Source organism: Embiotoca jacksoni, unplaced genomic scaffold (assembly GCF_022577435.1).
Source record: "Embiotoca jacksoni isolate LCO1_2020_lvr unplaced genomic scaffold, fEmbJac1.0.p SCAF_3, whole genome shotgun sequence".
In the NCBI taxonomy this organism is placed as follows: domain Eukaryota; kingdom Metazoa; phylum Chordata; class Actinopteri; family Embiotocidae; genus Embiotoca; species Embiotoca jacksoni.
This window is the reverse complement of record NW_027185381.1, coordinates 22684448-22705276: the sequence shown is the minus strand read 5'-3', so window position 1 is coordinate 22705276 and position 20829 is coordinate 22684448. Positions and strand designations below refer to the sequence as shown.

Here is a 20829-nt window from a genome sequence, read left to right as displayed (position 1 = left end):
TTTCCCCATTTCTAACTGCCGTAATTATATGATTATCATTACTGTTTTGATAATGTTACTTAATTACCACAATCATGTGTGATTTCTTGTGGTCAGTGAGTCATTATGGTCTGCTTGAGGTTTCTTTTTTTGTCTATTCCACATGGAAGGGTAATTTTACCCTGACTCTGTGGCCAGCAGAACAGCAGGTGGCAATGAAAAAAGCCATTAAGCTGGTATTCTGCCTTTTTATTATCTTTTTAAGTACGGGCTAATTCAAAATCACCAGCTCAAGTCACATTAGAAATTAAGAAAATACACAACCCTTAATAAGAGTTTAGAAATGTGTTTGTCCAAGTGCTACAATATTGAAATAATGTCCCAGTGGGGTCAAACAAATTGAAACTGAAATTATAACTTATAAAATTTGATTTTTTTTTTTTTTTTTGATTTTTTTTTAAGTTGCCTGTTAGTTTTTACTACAAGCTTTAGAGTGGAGTTTTGCAAGTAAATTTGAATAACTGAGCTCATGTTTTAGCTGAAATGCATATTTCAGTGAGACTACAAAGAGCATAGACCTGCAATTTGGGGGGAAATAACCCCCCCTCCCCTCTCTTTTTTTTTTTTTGTGGTTAAGTGAGTCTGTGAAGCAAGACCCACAGGATGACGACTTCACTACAAAGATAAAGACGCAAGGGATGAAAAGGAAAAGAATTACAGATGAGTCCATTGAAAGCCCTTCACATGCCACTACTTCACCTACGTAAGTCTGACAAGGTGTCTCAGGTAGTCAATGAACTTCCAACCTTAATTCTCTCCATATTTTGTAAGCTATTACCATTCTGTCCGCCTCTGTATACCTGCAGCTTCAAGAAAAATGATGAGAAACATGCTCACAAAGAAGAAAGTGACAGAAAGCCTCAGAAAAAACGGTCAAAGAAGACAACAAAAGAGGTAAACGTCTGTCTCCATCAATAATTGTAAGGTTGATTCTTAGAAATGCAGTTCACAATGGAAATGTTTGAGTTTTTCTTTACACAGACAGTAATAAAAGAGGAAGAAGAGCATCCGGTCACAAAAAAGCCGAAAAAGACAAAGGAGGAGATTGAGGAAGCAAAGCAGTTAAAGACCAAAATGAAGGAAGAGGAGGAGAGGAATCGCTGGAGATGGTTTGGAAATGCTGCTTTTATTCATCCTGTGATGACCTGGACACACACACACACACACACACACACACACACACACACACACACACACACACACACAGACAGAGTCAAAGACAAATTACCGCGTGTGTAAACAGCAGAGCTGACATTTTCACTTTCCTGAAATCATCTCGCTTTGTTTTTGTCAGGTGGGAGGAAGAGAAGTATGAAAAAGGGGTGAAATGGAAGTTTTTACAACACAATGGACCGTACTTCCCGCCTGAATACCAGCCTTTACCAGACAATGTCAACTTCTACTATAATGGTCAGTTGTGCATGGAGGTAGAGTATGTTAGAAAGGGTGATTGAAGCAGGATTGAAAGGGTTTTACACACTTTTTGATACAATTTGTTTTATACAATTGTTGGTACCTCTCAGGTACTGTTGAGAGCAGTTTACTTTTGGACACGAGTTCTTGGGATTATTACTGAGCATAAAAATAGTCCAGTCATCAGCCATACATGTCCAAGCCATCACAGCCTCTTTAGTATCGTTTTTGCTTGCATGGTCACCTCTTTACCTCTCATACTGACAGATAACTTCGCCTTAATCTAAACGGTATCGGCCGTCAGAGAAACATTTAATAGCCAAGTGTCAAATAACCTTTGAACCTTTCCAATGATGCAAATGTAGTCAAATTAAAGCTGATGCTTTATTTAGTATCCATTATTTTATTTTAAATTGAATAGCTGACTCACAGTCTAAGTGTATATCAAAATGTCACACTTGACTGTAAATTATTATGTTTAAAGTTGTTAAAAAAATGTGTTTTGCTGTTTAAAATTGTTATGTTTAAAGTATTATGTTCTGACCTTTAACCTTTTTCAGTTCAACTTTCATCCATACAATCAAAAACTCTGCCAGACTAACGCTCACAGCTTGTTTACTGCTGTAATATAAATTTGGGTATGCCAGGCTAAGATAGTACCACCTTAAAGTACTTTTAATGCTGACTTAGAATTTTTCTGGCAGGCAAGGTTTTGAATGCCAGAGTGTATATTACCTAAAGATAAGGCTGTGGTTGGACTTACAATATGTACAAACTCACTGCTAAAATATCCGAGTGTATGACTTTTGCCCATATTTGCACTTTTCTTGATACAGCCTTTCCATGTTCATGTGTGTTGACTGTAACAAAAAGAAAACACTGACTGACAAATTAATTCTAAAAAATGTAGTTGGATTCAGCGTACAAGAATACACAAACAAATATATTTTTGCATGGGACAAAATCTTTGTTAATCAGTCTAATTTGAATTTGTCAACTTTATAGTTTTAAATGAAGTGTTTGGATGAAGTAGCTTGTGAAAAATAAGTTGGACCAAATTTAGACGGCCCTGCCCGTTTCTTCAGCGTGTCCAATAAAATAATGTAGCTGAAGTATTTCATAGTAAATAATGTTAAATTTTGAGAAAGCCTGTCAAAAAGAAGACATTTCTTCCGAAGCCTTTTTAAAAGACAATATTGACTTTTCAAGTCTGAGCTCTTCATGCTGGTCGTTCCCAGTGAGCAATAAAATCAACAGATCCATCCCATTTAATCCCAGAACATGAAGCGCCACTCTGTTCTGCAGAGGCATCAAGTCCCTTCTGGCCTAGTTTTGTAGAAGAGGAGGCATTTTTAGTAGGACAGTTGACCCTAAAAATAGAATGAAGCGTCCTCAGGTCAGTTTGACGTTCAAGGAGAAATTGGTAGTTATCATTTTCATGGCTTTTTTTTTTCTTTCACTGACATCATTTCGATCCGTCTTAACTTCTTCAACAACACTCGGCTGTTACAGGCTAGGTCACAAGACACTTTTAGAGATGCTTTAAATTTGTTCTGATATACTGTAATGTAGATTCACAATCTTTCCTAATCGTTGAAATTAAAACTAGACAGGGTGGGGACTCTAAGGAGGACAAACAGTGGACGAAGTTGTATCTATAATAAGAACTCTTTGAAGTGAATGTAAGAACGCTTGTGTGCATGCCTTAAACTCACTTGCTAAAACACAAAAGACTTACCCACACAAAGTTGGATCTTTAGGATGCCAGACGTGTATCGGGACAAACGCTGATTGATGACTGTAATTGTTTTTGCTTCGTTTAGCAGTCTACCCACAATGGTGTCCTATGGGGAGTTGGTTTGATCTGTTAATTCCTGTACGTGCATGTTCTTGTTTTTGTAGCTCACTCCTAGTAGTGGGCTTGAATGTAGATCTCTGCCCTTGTCTGTGCACCTACCTCCATAAATTCATGGATTAGCCTGACAGCCCTCTAGAGGAGCGGTGGTGGGTGGTAAAGCATGTTGGATTTTGATTGAACTCTGAGCTTCTAAACAATTGTGTGTGTTAGTGAACAGCAGAGCTTGTTCAGCAAGAAAGTATGACGGTAATAAAATAAAGCATTCTCTAACTCAGTTGATTGAACGTCACACAGAAGTGACCCGTTTCTGTTTGTGTGCAGGTAAGAAGGTGAAGCTGAGCCTGGCAGCAGAGGAAGTGGCGCTGTTCTTTGCCCAGATGTTGGCCCATGAGTACACAACCAAGAAGGTGTTCCGCCAAAACTTCATGAAGGATTGGAGGAAGGTAAAGCCAAAAAGCGTCACGCAAGTTATTTGGCCTCCCGGTGTGATTGCGAGTATGATTGGTTGTTGTGTTGGTCACGTGTAGCACACGACAAAAGATCACCGGCCAGAAAATACTCCTGTCTGTGTGGGTGAATGGTGTCACCTGGGTAGAACGAGCGGACAGAAACGTTGTCAACATGCTCCCTTGCATGTTGTGAACTCTCCGGACAGTGACCTGCTCATTGGCTATTACACAGACGTTGTACGAGGGACCCTGCAGCGTAAAGTCCGTCTAATGTCTCGTCCAACAGATTCAGACATTTGCATTCTAACATACAGCTCTTCCTGGTAGTGTCCAGAAAGGTTCATGGTCGCGGCACATTTTGTGAAAGCAGTTTATATGTCGGCCTTGTAACTGCCTCAGATTTATCCCCCCTTTCACCCAAAAGCCAGCGACCGCAACCCTCAGAACAAGAAGCAGTGGATTCATGTTCTTCTTTAATTTTAGCTGCAGAAACTTTGTCTCAACAACACAACCAAGGATAGTATTAGTTTTCTGTATTCCGGCTGTGTGTGTGTGTGTGTGTGTGTGTGTGTGTGTGTGTGTGTGGTGTGTGTGGTGCGTGTTGTAGTAGTAAATAGTAGAATTTGTGTGTGTAAATACAGGCTTGAGTGTGACTGGTACATGCTCGCTGGTGTCTGTCAGGGTGTCCTCTGTGGAGAAAACACCGTGCCAAGCCCCAAGGCATATCATGCAGAATTAATTTTGCGCTGCTTAGTGCTCAATGCACTTGAAAATACGATTTATGTGAAGGCATTGATATGCTAATCCAGACAACTAGCTCTCCTGCATACGAACAAATCCAATTAAACTGTTTTATTATAGCCGGAAAAAACTCGTCCTCGCTCCACTGCCCTCAGTGCCCGCCCACTGTCGGTTGTCACTCATGCTTAGACGCGCCGGCTGACTTCGTGTCCACACTGTCAGTGTGTGTGTTTGTGTGTTTATCATCTACTATGACCATCGATAACAAAACTACAACAATCGTGCTCTGAAAAGCCTGATGGATGAGCGTCATTTTCTTTATTCTTAATGCTTGTCTTCAGGATGGATGCTTTTGTATTTCTTTTTAAATACTTATCCATTTACAATGTTTATTATATTATGATCTAAGCTTTTATATGTCTATTACTTTTACTGTTGTTTTTATTTAACAGTGTCGTAGCAATGGGTAATAATGTCATGATCAAGATACTGAACACATTAAAAAAAAAAAAAAACCTGTTCATTATTTACGGTTACGTTCGGCTGGTCAAGACCAATATGACCTAAAAAATAAGAAATTGCTGCTCGACACGGGCAGATAGTCTCGGAAATGTTGGCCTCGACTTCGTGCAGTGTTATATTTTCTTCCAGGCAGCAAAAGGCTCATCATAATATTTTAGCACCAGAAACGTTTGAGAGCCGCTACTGAGTCGCTCACTTTTTGAGTCGGTGACGATAACTTTAGAAGGTTGAAGTTGAAGCTGCGTTGTGGCTGTTTTCCGTCTGTTTGTTTAGCTCACGTGGTAGAGGCCTTCTTCACACATCCAGATACAAAGCAGTTTGCAGCAGCTCTTCTGAGAGTGTTGTGTCGTTGAACATGTGCATATAGTGTGCTCCAGCTAAGTAGTTGCTTTGTGACGCATCTGCTGTGCTTTTCTGACCTCGCAGTACTTGACAAGTTGTAGAGAATTGGGAAACGGGAGACGGCGACGATCGGCTTTTTCTCCATCCTGTTTCAAACTCTGTTTGTGTTGTGGAGTGGTGTCGTAACAACTCTGCTCTCGTATCTGCTGGAATCAGGATAATTGCGATCGGTTCGCACCTGGTTGTCCCTCACACCTGGTGTTGAATCTGTATGTGTGAACAGGTCTTTAGGAGGAAGCGGTCTGTACTTTGGCCTTTCATAACAACGCCTCTTTGTTTTTGGATGGACTGACGGGGCCAGCCCTACACACTTCAATGTCTGTCATATGTTATTACTTGAATTTGATTTTTGAACAAACAAAGATTCTTTACTCTATTTTCATAGCTCCCAGTAAATGTAATAATGCAGTATTGTGCAGATAGCGCAGACAAAGGTCTGTTTCTTCCTTCACTTCAAGTTATTTACTCGGGTCGAAAGAAGTGTTGTCCATACGTTTGTCATCAGTATTGTAAATTTAAGTTTAAATTACTCCTCTCGAACTGGAAGCCTTTAAGGACTGTTGCTACTTAACTCTGGATATAAATATGTATATTATTGCCATTGTCATTGATGCATTTATTCAAAGACGAAAATACTGTCCTTTCACAATAGTTCGGTAGCAGTGAACACCTATTTTCATTACAGTAAATATATTGTATGTTATTTTGCTACTGATTCTTTTTCTGGTTAGCTAATTGTTTTATCACTAGAGGATATCCCATTTTTTATGCTTATTTTAATTTAAAAAAGATGGAAAAACTCTGAATGAGACCTCACTTGAGTGTAACACATTGTTCCTGTTTAGGAAATGACGGCCGAGGAGAGGTCACTGATTAAAGATCTTAACAAGTGTGACTTTGGAGAAATTCATGCCATGCATAACGACAAGGTGGAGGCCAGGAAACAAATGAGCAAGGAGGACAAACAGGTGAAGCTCAGACTCCTCTCTTCAGTGCTTTTGAATGATGATGTTTTCAGTATGTACAAGTATTATTTTTTTTCTGTTACTGTCTGAAGGAGGTCCGAGGTTCTGCACAACTGAATTTTTGAAATGAATTCCTGTCGTAGGTTTTGAAAGATGCCAACGAGAAGCTAGTCACTGAATTTGGCTACTGTCTGCTGGACCACCACAAAGAACGCATTGGCAACTTTAAGATTGAGCCTCCAGGGCTGTTCCGAGGTCGAGGTGAGCATCCCAAACAAGGGATGCTGAAAAAGAGGATCCAGCCAGAGGATGTCACCATCAACTGCAGCGCGTAAGAGAGGATTGTGACACATAGTCAAGTAGGATTCACGAAAACTCGGATCACTGTAGCTGCTAAGAGCAAATCTCTTGGGTTTACAGAGATGAGATTTGTCAGTTACTGAAATATGGTATATTAAAGCAGTACGCTTGTTTAGTCTTACAGTCTAGTTTTATATTTCTGCACTAGAAGTTTACATGCGTTCGCTTGGAATGTAGGGCTAAAACATTTTGAACTTATGACAGATGCTCCAGCATATATATGACCTGTACTGTGACTGCTTTTATACATACCTTCTTGACTTGTCTTTTCCTCTGGTAGAGACTCCCGTGTCCCTGTGCCGCCTGCTGGTCACCACTGGAAAGAAGTTCGCCATGACAACGCTGTGACATGGCTGGCCAGCTGGATTGAAAACATCCAGGGCCTCACTAAATACATCATGCTCAATGCCAACTCAAAACTCAAGGTAATCAATCTGCTGCAAATGGTAAAAAAAAAAAAAAAAAAAAAAAAAAAAAAAATGCACATGCAGGCTGCAACTGATTAAAGTTTGACCGTTTTGTTTCTATTTAATCAGTTGTCCCTAGAAAAAAAAGTTTAAGATTCTGGCATAAACAAACTATCTGTGTTTGACAAGAGATGTAAACCCCTTCACAGAAGATGCTGATTTTAAGTGTAATTCTTCTGTAAATGTATTTTTTTAAACAAAATTGGGAGACAAATCTTTGTAACTGCGAATAAACTTGAGCGACGTCTCGTTCTCTTCCTTTCTCTCCTTCACTTGCTCACTCCTCCTCTCCTTTCTTTTCATCTTTCATGTGGAAAAGGTTAAGTTATTCCACTTAGTCTCCACGATAATGTGCGTGTGTGTTGACTGATAGTGGTTTTAATTGTATCTTGGTCACAATATACTTTGGAGCCAGCAGCAGACGGAGAGAATTTTATCGTTAATGTCGTGCGTCTTTGTTATACTGTAGCACCCTGCATTTATGTCATGATTACCATATTGAATGTTTTGCTTCAAAGCTTTTTCAAGAAAATTACTTTATGTTATCATGTTGTCACTTCAGTTCTTTGTTTTATGTTTACATTGCTCCTTCCCCTCGCCCTCCCCTGTCTTTATGCTTCCTCCTCACTGTCTCTTTTTCTTCATTTGTTTTCCCTTCTCGCTAATCTTGCGCTCCCTTTTTTTTTTTTGTCTACATCCCTCTTCCTCCTCCTCCTTCTTCCTGTCATCTGATGAATGCAGGGAGAGAAAGATTGGGAGAAGTATGAGGTTGCTCGGAAACTGAAGTCCCATGTAGATGACATCAGAAACGGCTACCTACGGGATCTGAAGTCTAAACAGATGGGCTCACGCCAGAGAGCTGTGGCACTGTACTTCATAGACAAGGTCTGATATTACGATATTGCAAAAGAAAAAACTCTAAAGTAAACATGTAGCAATTCAGTTTTACATCCTTACACATCAGCGCTTGAAAGAAACTGCTGTCGGTTTCGAGACTCTCCTTTGTACGCTGCTCGGATAACGAGCGCCATATGAACATATTGGAAATCAATGCAATGTGTTATTATAGTTTCTTTCTTTTTTCTCATACAGCTGGGTAAAAGATTATTTTTTTTTTTGCAAAGAGAAAAATGGATTATATGTAGCCAATTTCTTCCAGTGACCCCAAGCTAATTATCTTGGTCTGCAAGGAATGGAAGGATAGATGGAGTATGTGATTGCTTTTGTCTTGTGCCAAAGACTGTTTCTATTGTGATTTTGCTTTATTGTGGTTACTATGCAGTTCTTTATGGTGTATTTGTCTATATTTAATGATCATTTGATTGGTGCATGTTTTCCCTGTGATTTTGGAGTGATGGTGATAAAAGTACTGGGTGTATATTTGTGGATTTGGTGCTGTATTAATCTCTGTTTTCTCACCCAAAAAAAGCTGGCCCTGAGAGCTGGTAATGAGAAAGAGGAGGGAGAGACGGCGGACACAGTCGGTTGCTGCTCGCTCCGTGTTGAGCACATCACCCTACATGAGCAACTGGATGGCAACGAGTGTGTGGTGGAATTTGATTTCCTGGGTAAAGACTCAATTCGCTACTACAACAAGGTCCCTGTCATCAAGAAGGTAAATAAAGAAACGACGATTGGCTCACATATTCATACTTTCTCCCTAAATCATTTTTTTTTAGTTGTTTGGAAATACAATTATTTTGAGCTAATTTCATAATGTATGCAAGGCAAATCTGTCCAGTCTCAGTAGGAGGAGACATTCGTACAAGACACCCGTGTAAGTGTCGTTTATTGTGCTACAAACCCAATATTTTTCATTTTAATAAACTAGGTTTTGCCCTTTGGGTTTTGGCAAACGTCCCAGCAGAGAAGGTCACTTGTTTGCATATCGACAGTCGCAGAGCCTGAAGCACAGAGGGAACTGAGAATTGTCCTCAGGACACCGTAGTAGATTGGATTCCTGTGGCTGTGGTGGTTTAATTTGTCTGTCTGTCAGAATAGTTGAACTGTCACTCTGCTCCTGTCTGCCATTCTTGTATTCTATCTTAATGGGGGGGGGGGAATTCTACCATACCACAAACACCATAATGCACCTTTAAGTAAACTCCACCCTGTTCTCTAAATGTCACATCACAGGAAGTCAGGATATTTTTCTTCTAACATTGTACCGCACTTTAGAGCCACATGCTCCTTTTCAAAGCCATTAAAGGTTACTTTCACAGTGTACACTAATGACAGGGAGCCTGTTGATGCCTTCAATGTTCCCAGTACTTCCGACGTTTTTACAGTTCACGCTGTAACTTAATGACTTGTGGATCAGGTTCACTGCTTCTTTCTATGTTTAGCCTTTTTTAAGCTACTCTGCCTCTTTGCTTTCTCCTTAGGAAAGATAGAATAGTTGCATGTGAAAGTTTCATTGCAGCAAAATGACCAAAAAAAAAATCACTGAATTGAAAGTGGGAATATAAGTGATGTGGACTAATTGTTATAATTTGTCTCTGCCCCACTAAACATGCAGACATTTGCCGCAAATCAGTTCAAAGTTATTCACTGATCAAGTCTCTGTCATTTTAAATAGAAAACCAAATTGGTTTTATTTTCCTGCATTGTAATATTATTTTGTATAAAACCTTCTTAGTGTCCCAGCTATGACCAGGCTATACTAATATTTAACTAAACAAACTGCCTATATCAGAACTCAGCAACTCTTCTCACCTTTTATTAACCATCTCGTAAATAATAATACAGACTGTGATGAGCTGGTCAGCCAATCCCACAATAGATGAAAAATTGTGTCTGGAGACTTTGAAAAAGGAGAAAAAAAAAAATCGTGTTTAATTGTCTGCAGTCTGTCAAACAGCTGTCATATTAATGTGTCTGTGCAAGTGTGCATATGTAAATGTCCAAACCGTCCTCTGGTGTCAGTCCATGAAATCTTTTATTCCAGAGATGGGAAAAGAAATGTTTGCACCTGACAGCCAAAGTGTTTTGTTTCTTGGCAGAACATATAATTATTCAAATGAGTGCATTCAAAAGCATCCCATTAGCTAGAATTAATTAGTCCCTGCATATTTTAGCATCATCTATTCCCCAGCAAATCAGTAAGATTGCTGCTAAATGTCACTTGGAATAAAATGGAACAATAATTTATATTTCTAACCTCTGGAGACGTTTGGAATCCTTGAATCCGATACTTGAAGACTATTTTATACAGCGTGTACTGCGTATGCAATTTCTGCACAATATCTGCATTCAGAGAGCATTGAGCACTACTGGGAATGAATAGAAAAAGATTCAATTATAAGGTGGAAGCATGCAGCGCATGCTATGGACTGCCAATATTGTATGTCCCATATGTAATTTACAGTAAAGGGGAAAAAAAATCCTGTTGGTGATTCTTGGCAGAATAGAGGAAGTCGTGAAGACGGCTCAATCTATTTGTTCGTTTAAAAACAAGTACCTACAGCATTCACTACTTAATTTAAACAGACTTAAAGATGGAATAATTTCATCAAAATAACCCCCCAGTGTGAGTGCACATGCAGATAAATAGACATATTGTGTTGGGTACATGGGAGCATGCATTTCTAAATGATTACTTTTTAATTTTCAACACATCATAAATACCAATTAGGTGAGCTCTTTTTCTCTGAGACTTTTCAACAGATACCAATATTACATTTTTATCCCAAAAGCACTGGCTCTTTACTTTTTACATTTACAGTTTATTTTCCAAGGGAAACTAAATTGACACAATCCAGCCAGTGAAAATGTCCAGTGCGTTTTAGCAACACATCTGTGGCTATTAATTGGTATCTTGCATATCTTACTGGTTTATTTGGGGAGCGGATGCTTCAGTAGAACCCACAGAGTCATTGGAAATGTCAGATGTAATTGTGCCAGTTTCACTTCTCTGGTACTGCTCTGAGATGGACAAATGAGGTCAGGCTCCTAACACCCACATTGTTATGTCTATGATGCACTAAGTTGTGTAATTTTACAATTTATTTCAGATCTCAGTTGCAAACTAGCCTGCGTAATAAATATGATGCATTCCTGTAAAAGTACCTTGATCTAATTTGTTTGTATATCTTTTCAGGTTTTTAAGAATCTTAAAATTTTCCTGGAGAACAAGCAACCTGGAGATGAGCTTTTTGATCGCCTTAGTGTGAGTATCTCACCAACTGTCTCTGCTTATATTTCCCTCAGTATTTTCTACACTTTGTGATTCTAAACAACCTAGATGTGAACTTTTAAAACTTTTGTCAAATATTCCCGGCTTGTGCACTACAGTTTGTTGTCAAATTCAAATAATTAGTTATGAAATTTCTCAGTTTAGGTGAAAATTTATCAAGTGTTTTGAAAAAAACTAACTTTCTGTAAAAGAGCTCCTGAATTTGGGTTCTGGGTTGTGTATAAAGTGAGAAACTCCCAGAGGTATGTAATATGTGAGGAAAAGGTTGAAAAAGTTGGTGAAAAATGGAATTAAAAATTGTTTTAAATGTTTTGTGGCGACGGAAAGCTGCAGTAAAGGAAAAGCGGGGACTATATTTGAAGGTGTAAAAGATGAGATTGAATGAGGGTGAGCCGTTGGTGTGGAGAGATGAAAGCGGTAAAGTGAGAAAACAGGAGTGGAAGAATATTGCATGCTGGGGGACTGAAAGTGGAATAAGAGTTTCAAAAGAGAAAGGGGACGGACTCTGGCAGATAAAAATGAAACTGTGTGAGGGAAAATTGAGAGTGAACATGCTGGGCAGATGAATTTCCACACATAAAAATCTGGCATGCTTTCAACCTCTTTCTCTAGCTGCAGGCAGGGAGGCCACACAGACTGCAGCAGTTGTACACGTGGTTTGCCAACCATTGGGGAATTTGGGGCTTTTAAAGCTGCTCTTAGTCTTTATAAAACCACATTATTTGTCTCTGAGACAACAACCCAGGCTAACAGGTCGTCCTTGTTGAGGAATCTCACTATGCAGTTCCTTTTAGTGGAAACCATTGGACTTCTGCAGCAGCTCACAGTCTATTGACTTTGGATTAAGAGCTCTGATTGTAGATAAATATCTTCCTTCGTGGTACATTGAAGAAACACATGCTTGTATGTGGGAACGTATGCAGCAGATGAGTGACTACCTTGGAGGAATGCGTGTAATGAAATGGAGGGAGTGAAAAATTAGAGAGACCGTCTCATGTTGGTACATTAAGACTGACAAGTAGGTAAAGAAAGATAACACACAGAACTAGGATGTGAGGGGGGAGATGAAAAGACAGCAATTGAAGGAAGATGGTCTGTGCCTCTGCTCTCTGCCCTCCGGTGTGTCAGGAAATGTCAGAGTGTGTTGGAGGTGGAATGGTAATGGCTGCTGAAGCCGGGCCTGATTGACACATGGAAAGGCCAGGACACTGAGAGGGTGGAGGGAATAGCGGTGTGGAGAAGTAGATGGAGCGGTGGGAAAGTGACAATTGGTCCACGTGAAGGGTGTTTAAGAGGAAGAAGGTGGACAAGGGCTAGAAAAAGGTAGGAGGTGTAATAGAGGGAGGAGAGATGGAAGTGGGGAAAGGGCAAAGAGGGGAGAAGTGACAGTAAGGCCGAGTTGAGGCGGAAGATGTGGAAATGTAGCGTGAGCTGCACTCAGCTGGCTTTATGGAGAGAGATGGTGGAAGATGCAGGGAAAACATGGAAACATCTGACGTGTGTATAAATTTTGCATTCTTACTTCCCCGTACTTATTCTTATAAACCTGTGATTAAAAGCTACGATGAATTAGTAAGAGAAAATAAGATGGTGTTCGGGCTAAGGAAAGTAGAATGGTGGAGAATTTAAGTAATTGAATAGATTATAAAATTGTTATTTAGGGAGTTGGAGAGAAAAAGAGGAAAGCACATAAATATAATTAAACAAATGAAAAAAAAATTTGAAAAGAAAAAAATAACGCAATAAAATAATGAATGAAAAGTTTAAAAGAAGGTTAAGTGTCTCATTGTGCTGAATAACATTTCCCAGAAAAGAGAGAAACATGGTGCTCATCAATATAACCAGGCTGAGTGTCTAACCTGGGCTGAAAATGCAGGTGTTTGTCAAGCTTGTCTAGAAGCCTCCTCTCTTTAGTCCACATCATTAGAGCTACAGTACACACATCATATTCAGTTTCAGGTTAACTGTAACCTCAGTACATTCACTTCAATTACATCTTTGTCAAATTATTTGAATTACTCCCTGCAGTACAGTAGAGTCCCCATGAGCTGCCGATTTAGCGTATTTCATGATTTTCCTCTCCACTCTATTGTGTCCCTTCCGCCATCTACCAGATGCAAGAGAAGACACAAATTGAACAGCAGATCATCACAGCTCGTTTAGAGTAGCTACAGTCAATATTTCTCCCTCGTATTAATTGCCATCGCCACAAATTGGCTTGCAGTATGTTAATAAGAAAGTCCAGCCTGTTAGCATCCTGTAATAGAGATAGGAAATTAGAACCGCAGTAATGCCACGCTATAGTAATGTCTTAGGAGATGACACGGATGACACACACACACACACACACACACACACACACACACACACACACACACACACACACACACACACACACACACACACACACACACTTGTGCACACACAACACACCATACCAGGGTAGTTGCAGATGTGAGAGCTATCATATTTGCCCCTCAGACTCGCAGACTCCTTCATTAGAATTGCTGGGGCAGAGGTAGGTTGCTCATTAGCAAGGCAGTCACAGCAGCAAATGTGTGTTCCAGCACATACAGCACACATTAAAACACTCCCTCATTGTGTTTATAATAAGCTCTTGCAGTTGGACACAGACACACACACACACACACACACACACGTATTGATAGAAGTCTGTGGCTCGAACAGCCAGGGTATGACCCCGCTCTGATTAAACCAGCCACATCAATATTGTAGTCTTCATCAGAATTATTTCTCTTCTTGTCAGTGATGAGCTCTTCAGCTGGCTTGTCAGTGTTTTTTTTCTTTTGCAACTGTATGCTTTCATTTATATTTAAAATGCATGTGTTTCCTGCCTCTCCAAGTCCTCATGTTTACACCATTTGTGCATGCGTTTGTTTAGTTTTCCCACCAGTGTGTGTGTGCGCCCCCTTATACTCTTACCTCTGTTTCATTTCTGTGCTCTGTTGAAACTGCTGTCATTTGACAGGAGCTAATTGCTATCTAACTACAGTCTGGGACAAGTCTAACTTGTTATAATACCTACAGAAATGTCACAGGGGAAATAGTACTGTGATCTTTTTTAATCTCCCTGCACTAATGGATGGCGATTATAATGAAGGCAGAGATGGTATTTTATGTTTTATTTGTTATATTATATTCCAGACACTGCTATTGTACATTTCCACAGTGCCACCTAGTGGTAGAGAACAAGGATTGACTTGGACTGAAGCTCATGCGATGGCAGCGTCCCTCTCCGTTTCCTTTCTAATTGCAGACCACAGTTTTGAACAAACATCTGAGTTCTCTGATGCCAGGTCTGACTGCGAAGGTCTTCAGGACATACAATGCCTCCATCACCCTGCAGCAGCAGCTGAAAGAGCTCACAAACAGTAAGTCACACGTACTCACTGCACTATTAAACCGTCCGACCTTACATAAAATGCACAGGCAGTTTAAAGCACTGGCTCATATTCCTCAGCCGCTGGACATGGACCAGCAGCTTCAATACTGAAGCTTATTATCAATCCAGCTCTTGTCAGTGTCTCATTAGCCGACTTTCTCATGTCACGGAGTCCCATGATAAAACAGTCACACTTGAGACATTTTAAGCTTCCTTGATTCAAGACACCCTGATGTCAGTTAGCTTTTTGAGCCAGGGCAGGGAGTACATTATCACAGCGCCCAGTGCTGTGCGTCTCTGCCTCCCTCTTATCAGGGTCCCATTGGCTGCCTCTGCCACCGTTTTTCATTCAGAGATAAAAGTGTCACACTTTCTCATTTCTGGATTGCCGCTGAGAGACAATATGCCGGCTGACATGTGTCAGCTGTGTTTATTTTGTGAACCCCAGGAGGAACAGAGGAAGCTAATAGGGATCTGAATGAATGAAACTGAAAAAAATGTGTAGTGTGTGTTGGAAGTTTGAGATTTGATGGTGCAGATTGAGAGTTCATAGTATTAACTTGATGGATGCCAGCTTGATTTGATCTTTTAAAGTTTTGTGCATAGTTCTGGTTTGATACATGTTCTCACTTGGATTTTCTTCTTTCAACACAAATTACTATTGTCACCCTCCAAAGTGTCTGACAATATGTCAGAGAAACTGCTGTCCTACAACAGAGCGAACAGAGCAGTTGCTATTCTCTGTAACCACCAGCGGTCGCCGCCAAAGACCTTTGAACAATCTATGGCGAACCTTCAGGTCAAGGTAAGGGCTACTGGACTTGGTTTACTGGACACTGTACATAGTCACATTGCATGAGAAAGGATAGTGTCATATTTGTTTTTATGTTTATTGGCAAAGTCCATTTCAGAATTCCAGGAACAATAAAGTTTTGTCATCTACAGCACACCCAGTGATATTTTGACTTAAACAGTGATCCAAATGCAACTGATGTGCTCTACCCAGATTGATGCTAGAAAGGAACAGCTGGCCCTGGCCAAGACAGAGCTGACACAGGCCAAGAAAGAAGCCAAGGCCAAAGGCAACTCGGACTCCAAACTGCAGACGTAAGTGTCATAGTAATACAAAAGAAGAAGGAGGGGGAAAAAAAACAAAAACAACAACACAACAACAGCAAGCTGTGGATATTAAAACAATTAGACATTTTTGTTTACAAATGTGAAACACAAGCACCTATTTGTTGATTGAATCGCAAGCAACGCACTTCCCAAGAGGACGACACCCTGCAGGTTTAAGTGCTTCTGAATGACTGCTAAAACTGCTTCAGTGTGAATAATGAGCTGTGGGTATATTTATGAAATGTAAGATCTTGAAGTTGAAATCATGTTAGTTGTGGCAAGGCGTTGCTGCAAACACATTGTCCGTCTTTTTTTGTCTAGAACAGTCAGTCGTACAGTTGGTCCCGCTGGATGTCAGATGAGATTTTTTTTTTTTAACCAAATATTGAATCCATTTGTGGCAAAAAAAATACTTACATTGGACTCCGTACAAAGTCATATGATGTTATATGTCACAATGTACCTCTCTCACCTTTAGCACCTTGATGAAATCTTTTACATTGAATGTTTTATATACTGTAGGAGTGTTTTTCCCTACTCCTTTTTAGATATTTACCCAAACATCTTCCACACGCTCATGTTTTGTTTGCCCAGAATGGGGGAAGAATTGACATTGTCCTCCGAGTCACAAGTCGTGTCTCCGATGTAACTCCCAGAGTTGACTGTTTGGCCCTGCCGTGCCTGCCTTTGTATTTCCTGTCAGAGTGGTGGAGCGGAAGAAGGCAGCAGTGAAGCGCTGTGAAGAGCAGCTGCTGAACCTGGAGGTCCAGGCAACTGACCGAGAAGAGAACAAACAGATTGCTCTGGGTACATCAAAGCTCAACTACCTGGACCCGCGCATTACTGTGGCTTGGTGAGTGAATATTAACACAACTACTCCAAACTCTCTGGATATCTTGTTGAAAATACGCACACAGGTACATGCATACTTTGTGCCGAACTTTCACCTCCTCCTGGGGCATGTACCACAAAGTGAAGCCCATCAGGCCATCTAGCTCCGCTAGGGTTAAAGTTGGGCGTTCCAGTGTTGTGAAGGTGATTCACGTTTAATGAGATCACCTTGGTAACCTGCTCAGTCGAGTTCACCTCTGTGAATGAATAAATGTGAAGTGGAAACAACCAAACTACTGAAAGACTTTGCTTAAAAAAATAGTTTGACAAAGAACTCAAACTGGACTGCAGTTCTGCATTCATAGAATTATAACCATGTTTATTCAATGAGAATTTTATCAGAGATAAAAGTTAGTTATGTGTATCTAACTCTTATATTTGCTCATAATTGTGTTTTTAAACATAATTATACACAAATTGCTAGAAGCTAACTGACAATAGCTGTCAACAATGCAGGACATGAAGGTGTCTTGTTAATAGACTTTTTTCGGTCGACTCAAAGATGATGGTTTATTTCTACGGTGTTTAATGTGTACGTATTCTCCGTAAACCTCCGTGATGGTTTTGTTAAATGTGAAAACATTTTACATTTTTATTTGTAGATTAACTGGAGGGTTAAAATTTAATATCACCTCTATTTGTTTAGGTGTAAGACCATGGGTGTACCAATAGAAAAAATCTTCAATAAAAGCCAACGGGATAAGTTCGCATGGGCCATCGACATGACGGAGGGAGACTTTGTGTTCTAACTTTCAAACTTCTAAAACCGCAGTCTCACGAGCTCCGATACCAAAATGTAATAAGGAATCATTCACTTTATATTACATACAGTACTTGATATTGCAATAAAAATGACTGATGACTGATGTTGTACTGAGATTTTGTGACAACATCAAGCTACCCCCAAATGTGGTTTTGTTTAATACTGTTCATTTTATGTTTGATGCTTTTGGCACTTTAAAAGTCTGTTGTTACTTTAATTGTTTGTGCACTTTGTTTGCATTAATTTCAATAAAGGTTTCTACTATGCAGCGAAGTGACGAAGATGTGGTTAGTTTGTAACCGCTTTAGTTTTTAGTAGACATTGTTGCAAATGCCTAATTCCACTTTCATTAGATGTGACTTTAAAATTGACATTTACAGTTACAGAATGGCATGCCCAATTTCTCTCTAAGTGTAATACTAAAATATAATTTCAATACATTATAAACAATATAGAACAAAAACCATGCATCACGGAGACGTTGCAGACAATCTGCATCATAAAATACAATTGCGGTTTAAAAAAATAAATTGAGTAATACACAGAGCACCTTAAGAGTTGGTTGTATTTTTAAAAATTCACTCAGCACCTGGCCAAATATGTATCATGTCATACATGACAAACAGCAGTGTATTAAATAACTTTAATAGAAGAATATCAGAATTGGAATGCATCCCAAACCTTGGTAGTAACAGCGCTGTTTGTCAAACACTGCAAGCTTAAGATCTTTACTGTGCCCGTGTTGGTGGGGATGGAGGTTCTACTGGCCTGGTAGCCTGCGAGTTGTTCTTCTCAGCACAGACTCGGGCAAAACTGTCCCCATCAGCCATCACCTCAAGGGATTTAATTAGGTGATACATGTATACGATGGCAGCGAGATAATCTCCAGCTTCGCGCACCAAATCCACAAGCGGCATTCCTGCATATCAGCACTGTAAATTCAGAAGGGCATATCACACTAGTCTAGCTTACAAATAACGTTCAACTTTTCAAGTCATTATATAACTGTAACCGTTTCACAATATTCAATATATAAAAAAGCATTTCACACGACGACACACCAAATCAATAGAAATCATTCTCAAAATGGAAAAGTCTGCTGCTCCTGAATAAAGGACCGACTTCACACCTTCTGGGACCTGTGGGACAGACAAAAAAAAAAAAAAAAAAATATCCACATTTTTATGCAGATGAATCAGCCCGAGGCTAAATTGATTAACATTCACCATGCATTTCTAGCTATTCTAGATCGATCAATTTCCTTCTAACCTTCATTATGATCCTTGACCCTCTTTAGCCTTCTCCGGTGTTCCCTCGATCTCTTCAACACCAGCCTGGGTCATCAGGTCAGCAATGTTTTTCTCCAAGTCATCAATACGTGTGCTCATTTCATCAAGTGGAGAATCGGTTAAAGAACATAAAAATGTAAATCGGAGAGCTTACAAAGTCGGATATCTGAAGAGAAACTGGAGGATGTGAGAGAAATCAGGATAGCACCATCAATCTATTTACTCATTCAATTACAACGAGGCCAAACTTTAATAACGTGCATGCATTCAATCAATGAACAACTGATGGCTTGCATTTTTAAACGATTGTTAGGATATTCCTCCCGATGATCTGGTCTGACATGGTCTGGAACTTGTCCTGCATCTGTTGCAGCAGAGTCTGGACCTGTGAAAAAAAACATCGAATTAGTTTAGGTGACACGGTGAGGCAGAAGAATAATAAAGCCACTGAGGAAAGTTTGTTTACTGAAGACGGCAGCCCTACATCAAATTTGCCAGTTTCATTTCTGGAGTTTTAGTCTTAATGTGGTTGCAACACCGACAGTAGACTAATCAGCATTAAAAAAAAAAAAAAAAACTGCCTGTGGTACTAAAATACAGCATTACTCCAGCTCTTAACTCTGCTTTCAATTATTGATTTTTAAACCAGCAGAAGAAGGACCAACAGCTTGTTTCCTTGCCAACAATGGAAAAGCTTGGTAACTATGGGAGATGACTCAACTACCTGCAACAAGCATATCTGCACAACAATAAAAGCACTCGTAAATTCTGACTAATCTGCATCTGAGCATCTCCAGCTCCGACAGTGGATCCCAAAGTATTGCCTATAACCCCCAAACACGAGGTAAATGGCTTAATTTCACCAAATGTATTAGTCAGATGCTAACAACTGGCATGAAAGGCTACAGTGGAGTCTTTATCAATAGACTTTGGACAAAACGTTACCCTAATCTCAAGAGGCAGCATTATAAATAAGGGGTAAAATATAAATTAAAAACACTTTCATAACACTGGGCTTCCCTGACAGGAAATGGTTTGAAGTGTTTTTTCTACAATTTCTGACTATTCAAAAATAAATATATAGAAAACTATGAATACTATGTGACAAAAGTAAATAAATAAAACTACTAGTGTGTTGTTAAGAGGTTGTTTTTTTTTGTTGTTTTTTTTTGGGGGGGGGGGGGGGGGGGTGCTACTGGCGTGAATCTCCATGACAACACAAACATTAATGTGTAAGTAAATGCCGCGTGACCTGCTCGGTTCAGATTTGGTGATGTCATTCACACGACCCACTGACCCATTACGTAATGAAGCGAAATGGCATTTAGGACAGCCTGGTTCGATTGAAACGGTTTTTAAAAAAAAAAAAAAAAAAAAAAAACACGTGGCCGGTACGTTGTTTTATATTCTACATCTACAGATTCGCTGTTCACCGGACTCAACTGAGCAGGCTAACTGTTAGCGTCCTTATTGCCGTAGACAATAATGCCCGGCGCTGAAGCTAAGCTACCGCGGCTAGCGTTAGCTGACGCGACGATCACGACTCACCACGTTGGTAAGGTCCTGCACCGACTTGGGATCCGTCTCAGACATGTTGTAACGTAAATGATTATCAGCGCCCAAACGGTAATTAAAAAAAAAAAAAAAACAAACAGCTGCACAACGATTGTTTTTGGCTGTCGGGTCTGTGACTCCTCGAAAATAAGCAAGCAGTCCCTCGCACCACCCACCGCACTGTCAGCTGTTCCACAACAGACAGAATCTCGCGAGATCTGCGTCCCCGGTGCTCAAAAATGATTTTTTTTTTTTTTTGAATGGGGAGCTTTTCAGTAGTTTTTGTTTTTGTTTACCCCTTCAGAAGGAACCCTGGTATTCAAAGCGTTTGCTCGTCCCATTACACCCTTAGCGATATGCACGTTTAATGCTGCAATTTGAATACGTTTGTAATAATAA

At 39.9% G+C, this 20829-nt stretch overlaps 2 protein-coding genes across 2 annotated transcripts; one reads left to right on the top strand and one right to left on the bottom strand.

Moving 5' to 3' along the window:
* Positions 1 to 1053: 1053 nt before the first annotated feature.
* On the top strand, positions 1054 to 17573 carry LOC138206058 (DNA topoisomerase 1). The gene is made up of 14 exons (XM_069162515.1): positions 1054 to 1148; positions 1334 to 1449; positions 3632 to 3753; positions 6270 to 6392; positions 6533 to 6720; positions 7030 to 7174; positions 7958 to 8101; positions 8646 to 8831; positions 11316 to 11384; positions 14689 to 14803; positions 15492 to 15619; positions 15821 to 15921; positions 16637 to 16786; positions 17471 to 17573. Exons 1-14 carry the CDS (start codon positions 1114 to 1116, stop codon positions 17571 to 17573), a joined length of 1725 nt encoding a protein of 574 aa, XP_069018616.1. The 5' UTR covers positions 1054 to 1113.
* hsbp1b (heat shock factor binding protein 1b) lies at positions 17127 to 20613 on the bottom strand. The gene is made up of 4 exons (XM_069162516.1): positions 20425 to 20613; positions 19195 to 19261; positions 18857 to 18983; positions 17127 to 18726 (listed from the first exon to the last, which is right to left on the bottom strand). The coding sequence occupies exons 1-3, from the start codon at positions 20467 to 20469 to the stop codon at positions 18862 to 18864; spliced, it is 234 nt and encodes a 77-aa protein (XP_069018617.1). The 5' UTR covers positions 20470 to 20613; the 3' UTR covers positions 17127 to 18726; positions 18857 to 18861.
* Between the last annotated feature and the right edge of the window lie 216 nt (positions 20614 to 20829).

What these genes read in the sequence shown, in the direction of transcription:
- LOC138206058 (XM_069162515.1), top strand. Translation starts at nt 1,114, where the DNA reads ATGAAGGAAGAGGAGGAGAGGAATCGCTGGAGATG. An exon ending in GAGAGGAATCGCTGGAGATG is followed by an intron (nt 1,149 to 1,333) that starts GTTTGGAAATGC and finishes TGTTTTTGTCAG; the next exon opens with GTGGGAGGAAGAGAAGTATG. An exon ending in GTCACCATCAACTGCAGCGC is followed by an intron (nt 6,721 to 7,029) that starts GTAAGAGAGGAT and finishes TTCCTCTGGTAG; the next exon opens with AGACTCCCGTGTCCCTGTGC.
- hsbp1b (XM_069162516.1), bottom strand. Translation starts at nt 20,469, where the DNA reads ATGTCTGAGACGGATCCCAAGTCGGTGCAGGACCTTACCAACGTG. An exon ending in TGCAGGACCTTACCAACGTG is followed by an intron (nt 19,262 to 20,424) that starts GTGAGTCGTGAT and finishes TTTTTTTCACAG; the next exon opens with GTCCAGACTCTGCTGCAACA. An exon ending in AGACCAGATCATCGGGAGGA is followed by an intron (nt 18,984 to 19,194) that starts ATATCCTAACAA and finishes CCGATTCTCCAC; the next exon opens with TTGATGAAATGAGCACACGT.